The sequence below is a fragment of the Octopus bimaculoides genome, chromosome 10 (assembly GCF_001194135.2).
Source record: "Octopus bimaculoides isolate UCB-OBI-ISO-001 chromosome 10, ASM119413v2, whole genome shotgun sequence".
Taxonomy (NCBI): domain Eukaryota; kingdom Metazoa; phylum Mollusca; class Cephalopoda; order Octopoda; family Octopodidae; genus Octopus; species Octopus bimaculoides.
Window position 1 is genome coordinate 88,856,441 of NC_068990.1, and position 9,239 is coordinate 88,865,679.

The following is a 9,239-nucleotide window of genomic DNA, read 5'->3' on the forward strand; positions in this document are numbered from 1 at the left end:
CAGATTGGAGCCTGGTGCAGCCATCTGGCTCACCAGTCCCCAGTCAAACCGTCCAACCCATGCCAGCATGGAAAGCGGACGTTAAATGATAATGATGATGCTCTTCAATGGGTGAGAACGGTAGTAAACTTATGTGAACTAAGTCTTTATTGCCTAGATGAGTTGTTATCTCATTTTTCATATGTGCAATTTCTTGGTAGAGACAGTTGATATTGCTCTCCCGTTTCACATTATGAAACCAGGACTAAATACTATCTCTTAAAAGCTCTTTCAAGTTTAGATGGAATTTTTATTTATAAACAGTTAAAAGTGCTATTAGGGTATTTTCTTTAATATTTAGAACACTTTTCCTGGCTAGTTATTAAGAGGACTTAGTCCTGACAACACTACTTTAATGGTGTTCCATTACCCACTGGCTGACCTCCTGGATGTTACTGACTATTACCATATTGTTAATATTATATCTCTAAAACCAACAAACTTTATATTGGCTCTGGTCTGTAACATAAGAAATTTGCAAATATTTCTTGTTACTATATTGTTTTTATTTTCACTTGGAAATATCTTTAACAATTTTAGGATCAAATTCGAAATGATGTTGCTGCTACTGCAAGAATTAATGATGAATGGGTGCGACGTTTCCATACAAGTCAACTGAACGATTATATCATACGACGGTAAGTTTAATTCAGCTCCTTTTACAATATCTGCCAGTTTTTCTGCTCTTAATGCTTTTATATTTGTCTTTCTCTTTTTCTGTAGTTCGACATATTTGATAGCAGTTGATTAACTGCATCACCGTGGTAATGCTGACTGCAGAATCTTCAGTACCAACATCTCCCTCATCACTACCATGGCAGTAGCCATGGTAATGGTGATGGTAACTTTGCAATCATTGTTAAAAATAAGTATGGCTATACAGTGTAGCTGGTGAAACACTTGGAACCCATGTGATTGGCTATCAGTATAACAGATCTTATATATCCATGTAGCTACATACATCACCATGCTACAGGTACTATGTTGTTAACTTGGCAATGTCATGTAGCATATTGTAGCATTTGGGGTTGGGGAATGAAATGAGATTCTGTGCTAGAAATAGCATTGCCCACTATATTGAAAAGTTGGTATGAAAATATTATTGATGATGGCAATTAAAACTCAGTATGTCATTCTGTATACAGTAGTCTGACATCATTGAAATCAAGCTTGAATATGTATATATTTATGCTTGGAAACAGGTGAAGGTTGGTGAGCAGGAAGGGCATCCAGCAGAAGAGAATCTGTTTCAATGAACTCCGTCTGGCCCATGTGAGCTTGGAAAGTGTGGTGACAGTCATGCCCGTATCTTTATTAAATACATCTTCCGTTGTACTGTAACATAAGACTTCAGAGTTAAACCATAGAGCTTTCAGCAGCTTGGCATGAAGATTAAATTGATTTGTTTTTGTTTTTTATTTACAATTCATCAAGGACAGCTGGGAAGAAGAGGTTTATGAAAGACAAAACTAGTTCAATCTTCATGCCAAGCTGCTGAAATATGTCTTAAACATGGAAATGATTCCATTCATTTATTAAACCTATAAAGATTGTCTCCCTTATTTGCAATATCCCCTTCATTGAGGCTTCTAGGGTCTGGAGGCTGAGTGCCCTCTCTGGTCATCAGTTACTGAATAAACCCTGAAGGTATTAAACCCTGGTAGGCTGTGTTTCTCTCTAGTCTCAGAGTGTAAAGCAAATATCAGAAAAATATCATCTCTCTTAGATAGAAGACCAGTCTAAGTTAATATTATCCATTCATTCTTTCTTAAAACCAGAGCCATTGAGGAATTGTAGAATAAAGTGTCCTTCTCAGTGACTTAGCAAAATACTTAGAGTGGAGTTAAACTCACAAACAAGAAGTTGACAGCCCAGTATTATCAAAACATCAACATCCATGCTTGTGTAGGCCTTCCACAGTACATACATATATGCATGCCTGTGTATATGCATAAGAATGAAAGGTATGCATCCAGAGGGAATTGTACACATTTAGATGATACCTTGATGTGTCAACCACTTTATATACCTACATTACTCAGCAGATTTAACATGTAATATTCATGCTTTTGTTTTTTGATTTTACAGATATGTTGCAACACCTGGTGGTTCATTCCGAGTTTACCCAGGTACACTAATGGATAAGACCTATGACCCCACTAAAAGACCCTGGTTTGAAAGAGCACTTGCTTTCCCGGGTTTTGTGACACTTGCTGCTCCCTATCTAGATGTTGGAGGTGCTGGCTATATTGTCACTGTCAGCCATACTATATTTGAGGGAAAGTAAGTATATATATTTATATAAATGTGTATGAATCATGCATATATAATTGTTTGTGTGTGTACTTGTATCTATATGTTTGTACACTACACTAGATAATTTGAAATGTACAGTTAATGCACTACGATTCAAATCAGACTGAAGGTTTAACCAAATCCAAGTTTCTATATAGATATTCTATAAATATTTATAAACTACTAAACTCTGTGGACAGACAGATGTTGTTTTTCTGTGAAAAAAGTTTAAAAACTAGAAATTGGTCAGTTCAATCACATTTTTCTCTATCTACAGAGTGATAAGACTAGTTGTATAACCAATTTCTTTACTTTTCACAGCAACCCTAAAATTAATAATTATTAAAATGAAGTATACTTTACATTCTCATGTATATTTATATTCCCTGGTAATATACTCCCATAGTTTCAGTGGCTCATTGGTTTCAACATGTGAGGACAATAAATGAAAATATCTTATTTGGAAAACAGGTCAGAATTAGCAGTAGGAAGAGCATCTCATCATAGAAAATCTGCCACAACATGCTCCATTTAGCCTATGCTTGCATGGGAAAACTAACATAAAAACAATGATGATAATTATCACTCTCTGTCTGTCTGTCTGTCTCTCATTTACTGAGAGTAGTCACTCTTATTGTGAAGAGGCTGAACAAGCCAGGCAATGAAGCTGGATGTCCCAGTCAACTTAATTATATTTAGTTTTACAAAGTATTTATTATTTATTATTTATTGTCATATTTGTATTTTGTTTTCTTACAGGAGAGCTGCACTCCACAGTCCTCAAGACAAAGTTGCTGCTGTGATGGGCATGGATATCACCCTTGGCTATTTCTATAAGATTCTGGCTGAGAAAGTACCAGCCTGTGAACAGCCAACTGTTAGGTAAGAAGTTATTTTTTATGATTTCACTGTGAATAGGTTGGTCTGATTTGAGAGAGATTTAGTTATCTGTAGCAGATTCAGTGACCAAGTAGAAGTCATGTAGCATTTGAAGAAGTAATTAATAAGGCTTATATTTCATGCACACCTCTTTCCATATTTTATTCTGTAACAAGTAATGTTTAATCTAATATTAATTGAAAAGTTTAGCAAGAGATTTGAAAACCAAAAGCTAGAGTCTACAAGTAATTTGAATAATTTATGTATTTCTCAATTTTCTCTTATCATCATCATCATCATCATTAACTGTAGATTTTTCTTTGCTTGCATGGGTCAAGGAGAGTTCGTTGAGGCAAATTTTCAATGGCTGGATGCCCTTTGTGTCACCAACCTTCACATGTTTCCAAGCAATCAAATGTTTCTTCAAAGCTAGACATGATTTTCATGGAAGATGAGAAACAAACAACCTCACTTGTGCGAAACTGATTCTCATTCACAACCATCAAGTGATATCTAGATGAGGGTGCACACAAACATACATATATATGCATGTACACACACACACACACACACACACACACACACACACACACAAATATCCACCCAATTATGCGTGTGTACTAGTGAGGGAAGTCGCAGCTTCACATTGATTGGAATGTATGGATGAATGTTGTCTTGCCTATTATAAATTGATGGAATTATTTCTTTAAAATTGAAGTCTATTAATTTTAAAACTATTATGTTTCTGTTTTGCATTGATATAAAAAAAAATGTAATTGTAAATTATAACGACACCAAATGATATCACTGATCATCTCTGGTTGTAGATGCTTTATCATGGATGACAATGGCTACCTCATTTCCCATCCTGACCTCATTGAACCAAATCGAAAAGGTCCTGTTGAGCAACAACATATCACACACAAAGTAAGTGCCATATTATATCAAAGCCAACTTTGAATTAATTTATTCATCTGACCGAGACCTTTGGAAATGTGTTGTGCGTGAGAAGACCCGGCAAGCCAAGTAAGATCGTTGCCAGTGCCCCTGGACTGGCTCTTGTGCGGGTGGCACATGAGATGCACCATTTTGAGCGTGGCCGTTGCCAGTACCGCCTGACTGGCTCCCGTAGGATTTTCGAGTGAGATCGTTGCCAGTGCCCCTGGACTGGCTTGTGCGGGTGGCACATAAAAGACACCATTTCGAGCGTGGCCGTTTTCGTGCGGGTGACACGTAAAAGCACCCACTACACTCTCTGAGTGGTTGGCGTTAGGAAGGGCATCCAGCTGTAGAAACTCTGCCAAATTAGATTGGAGCCTGGTGTTGCCATCCGGTTTCACCAGTCCTCAGTCAAATCGTCCAACCCATGCTAGCATGGAAAGCGGACGTTAAACGATGATGATGATGATGATGATGATCTTACATTAGTGAATACCTTTGATGTCCAGTTTTCTCGGTTGTATTCTTGTATGATTAATTAACTACTTTTACATAAGCAAATATCAGAGCTTGCAGTTTCTTATGTGTATGTGCGTGCACACACACACAAGCACACTGTTGACCATCTATTCAGTCGTTAACTCCTAACAATAACATATAACACACCAGCATGGTCCTGTGACTATGAAGTCTGCTTTACAATCATCTCGTTTTGGGTTCTGTCGCACTGCACCACACCTTGGGCAAATGTTTTCTACCATAGCTCTCTGTCAGCCAATGCTTTGGGAGGGAATTTGCTAGGTGCGCGTAAAAAATGCCCACTACACTCTTGGAGTGGTTGGCGTTAGGAAGGGCATCCAGCTGTAGAAACCGTTCCGAATCAGATTGGAACCTGGTGCATCCTCCTGGCTTACCAGTTTTCAGTCAAACCTTCCAACCCATGCCAGCATGGAAAGCAGACGTTAAACGATGATGAAGCTACAGAGCTCATCGTGTATGTGTGTCTCTGTATGAATGTTTAAATTCTCTGCTGAGCCAAGCTACAGACATTATTGTTTATTGATATTTTCCCAGTTAACAAATACTCCAGTAATTCTGCACTTCCAAAGTTATGTGGAATGAAACTCTCTTACTTGAAGAACAAGTAAAGGTTATCTGGGTGTTAAAACAATGTCTTGGTAATATGTATTCATCTAACCCTTGCCAGTATAGAAAAAATGACTGTAAAACGAATTAGTGTGTGTATGTGTGTGTAAAGTATTTGTATCACAACATGATTACCGTAATAGACCTGTCACTTTTCTGGAGAATGGAAGTTATCTTTCTCCATGGGACATGAGTGCTTGTGTATGTGCATGTGAGGGGGCATGATATATATACCTCTAATGATTTGTCTTGGTTTGATATAATTTTTGTTTCTTTTCTTCAGGAACCACTCATAGCAAATGATATATTGAATCATCGAGGATTTGTCCAGAAGAAACTCTGCAATAGATACAATGACCGAACTGTTCAAAGATTCTATAATGTAAGCTGTAAAACCTAGGTTTTGTTCCGTTCTTCATAAATAATTAATGTTGAAGTCTTAAGTATTTTAAGTATTGCCACCTATGTTCACAATTATTGATAGTGATTCAGTAGTCAGGCTGTTGATGTACAGTAAAAGATATTGATAACTAATATATAACATAATCACAAAATAGTAATGAAGATAAAAGGAATTGTGTATGTGTTGTTATTGTTAGAGTGATTCTAAAATAAGATCTCAGTTCAAATCAGTTGACAAAGAAGTACAACTGAGAAATGTAATACTTATGTTTCTATATTTCTAGTTCAACACTAGTCTTGAAGGAGTCCTCACAAATTTGGTCCACGGAGAACATTGTGCTCGTTACCAGGTATGTAAATATATTTATAATTGAGTGAAAGAATAAAGTTAAAATTTGATTGTGTGTATGTGTATCATCATTGTATTAATGTCCACTTTCTCACACCTGCATGGGTCAGATGGAGTTTATTGAGGCAGATTTTCTTTGGCTGGATGCTCTTTCTTGTTGCCAGCACTTTCTTATTTCCAAGCAAGATAATATTTCCCCATGGCCAGACATGCTCTTGCAAAATACTGAGAATGAATGACAATAGAAATCATTTATAACTATCATGATGTCAAAACAAGGAGACACAAATGCATGCCCATACACACACAGCACACATATGCATACATGACAGACTTGTTTCAGTTTCTCTCTATTAGATCCACTTTGGGCAGCCCAGAGCTATAGCAGAAGACATTTGTTCAAGGTATCACACCATGGGACTGAACCCGAAACCATGTTGTTGGGAAGTAAACTTTGATCTTATTGTATAGCGTTCAGGGGTATTACAACTTATTGGGAAAGGGTAAAGGAAGGGACAGAAAGCCACAATGAATCAAGCAAAGACAGACAGCTATGGTAGTCCAAAGTGCATGCGCAATACACAGAATAAAACACAAACGGGCAGAAAAGTGAACAGTAAAAGAGCCTTAAAATGGAAAGGGTGTATAGGTACATCAGGAGTAGTGTTGATGAATTTGAGGAAGTATGGAATTTTTCAAGGATGCAGTGTCCTTTAGATAACCTCTGAATGACTGACAAAAGTCTTTCTTGAGTGATGCTAAGACACCTTAAAGCAGTTTTATAAAAGCGTCAAGTGAACCTGAAAGTATCATGAACTTTGGTACATATATGTATAAACATATAGTTATTGGATCTGGAGAGGAATTTCCTTGATCTCCACAAAGATGGAATGTATGTGGGACAAATGCATTGGCCATAGCATACACCTGTGAAGATGAATTTTGATTCATCACCTGACCTGACCATTTAATGTTTTAAACAACATAAGAGAGAAGACTCTTTGTGCTTGCTTGAATTGCTAGAAATATCAACGATATCCCCAAATCACACCCTCTTGTCTTAAATGGAAGGACATATGGGATATTTGTTGTTCTAGATATATTATTTGAATAAAATAAGAAATATCTGATCATAAGTTTGTTCTATATGGGCTAACCTGAGACTAAACATCTTAGTTCTAAGAGGGAAGTATTACTTTACAGTCACTTTGCTTAAAAACCAGTGAGAGTTAGCAACAGGAAAAGCATACATCTGCAGCAAATTTGCCTCGGTAAATTCTTTCTGACCCATGTAAGATGGAAAAGTAGACACTGAATGATGAGGCATCCCACATTAGACATTACTTCACTTGTTTTAGTACTTTAGTCGTTAAATATATTTTGCTATATAGAAAATATGTTCAACACATGATAACGTAGAAACACTAATGTTAAAAAGTTGAGAGTGATGACAGTGGTGTAGAAGGAGCAGGAAAGAAGCTATGTTGTACCTGTTGTCTTAACTGAAATCACACTATACTATCTAAATAAAAGAGTGGATGGTTACAGCTGTACCATCTTTGATTACAAGACTGTTAGATTAACGGCCAAGCTGAATTCCCTCCATTGTCTACCTTCACATCAAATATTGAATACGTTATGATTTTTAATCATATTCTTTTTTTGAAAATAGTTTTATTGATTTTTTTTAGTTTTTATATTTTATTGTTCTGTTTACTATTTGTGTTATATTTGTTGTTACTTTTTTTTTTATATATATATAGATAACTCAAATTCCTGGCACAAATGCTTTCCTTGGAATAGTCAACCATACTTGTGACACAGCAACTGCTTTCTGTCCTTGCAGCATGGTGAGTAAATTTGAACAATAAATCCCCACGTATTCAAGTTCTTTCTGGTAAACTATATTATTGCAGGTTGTCAAATTGTAATGACCAAGTAGATATCATACTGGACTACTGACCTGTAGTTCATGAGTTCAAGTTCATCATGTATTTGAACAATACACTTAATTGTACATTAACTGCAGACCATTTAACAAATGATAAAAAAAGATATTAGTAGATCATCTGGGAATGTTACTGTTACAGGTAATAAAATGTTAAGTAGAATGGTATGAAATAGTTATTTTTTACCATGTTAACTCAATGAAACAGTGCTGAGGTGTAACTTTTAAAAGTCCCCATAAGCTTGTGGAAACATTGATATTTTGCATGGCTTTCAATAAAATATAGGAGAAATGGTTAAGTTGACATAGTATTGGGTTTACTAACTTATATGTCTTCAATTCAGATTCATTGGGTAGTAGTCTTAATCTGTCACCCAGTTAAACACTACCACCTACGTGCTTTTAGTGGAGTTAACTCTGTTGCAAATATCCAGAGTAGGTCTCCAGTCTGAATATAATTTACTTCATTCCTCTAATTGTGTACATGAAAATGAGCCTGCAGATTATTATGTTTTATAACCAGAAGGGAAAGGCAGTAACCATCCATGACTCTTTTATGGGGCTCCAAGTTTGTTGGGAGGTAGAGAAGGAGTTATCTTCAACCAGCAATCTAGTCCAGATGCTTGCAACAGTGGATTCCATTAAAGGCATCCAAGATAACCAATGTTGGTATTGTTTCACTTTGTGAGATGTCTGTGCACTGAGTTGAGCTGTGATAGGCTGCAGTAATGGTTGTTGGTTCTGCTACCTGTTGGTGATTAGGTATACCTACTGATATAGCAGCATGATGCTTGGCTGAGAAGAATTAATCGGCCAACAAATACATTCATGAGTGTAAGTATATCATCTTCGTTAGTTTGAAGAAGTCTACAAGTGTTATGGGCAGTGACCCTCATCTTCACCTGAGAGAATTTAACTGACAACATTTATATAACCTTTAATGGGCTCTTTGTCCTGTAAATTCCATTATTCAACTAACAATTCTTCTCTTTTAACAATATTTCTGCTTATTCATTTGTAGATTGACCGTCTGTGTCTAAATTGTCATCGAATGGAGCAAAGTGAATGCGAGTGTCCCTGTGAATGTCCCCTTGAAATGAACTTTTGTACTGGAGGCTTGTTACAAGAAGACGACAAGTGAGTTTGATATTTTCAGTCTATAAAGTATTATGATTTTTAAATATCGTTATTTGTGTGTGTGTGTGTGTGTGTATATATATATATATATATATATATATATAT

General features: G+C 36.3%; 1 protein-coding gene across 3 annotated transcripts in view; it reads left to right on the forward strand.

Moving 5' to 3' along the window:
• Positions 1-9,239, forward strand: part of LOC106869408 (VWFA and cache domain-containing protein 1) — a 58,677-nt gene that overhangs the window by 35,715 nt on the left and 13,723 nt on the right. For all 3 annotated transcript variants that reach the window (XM_014915132.2, XM_014915133.2, XM_014915134.2), the window contains exons 18-25: positions 580-677; positions 2,128-2,322; positions 3,094-3,216; positions 4,041-4,140; positions 5,582-5,680; positions 5,985-6,050; positions 7,813-7,899; positions 9,019-9,134. In XM_014915132.2, coding sequence (XP_014770618.1) covers positions 580-677; positions 2,128-2,322; positions 3,094-3,216; positions 4,041-4,140; positions 5,582-5,680; positions 5,985-6,050; positions 7,813-7,899; positions 9,019-9,134 — 884 coding nt within the window. The remainder of the gene's footprint in view (positions 1-579; positions 678-2,127; positions 2,323-3,093; positions 3,217-4,040; positions 4,141-5,581; positions 5,681-5,984; positions 6,051-7,812; positions 7,900-9,018; positions 9,135-9,239) is intronic.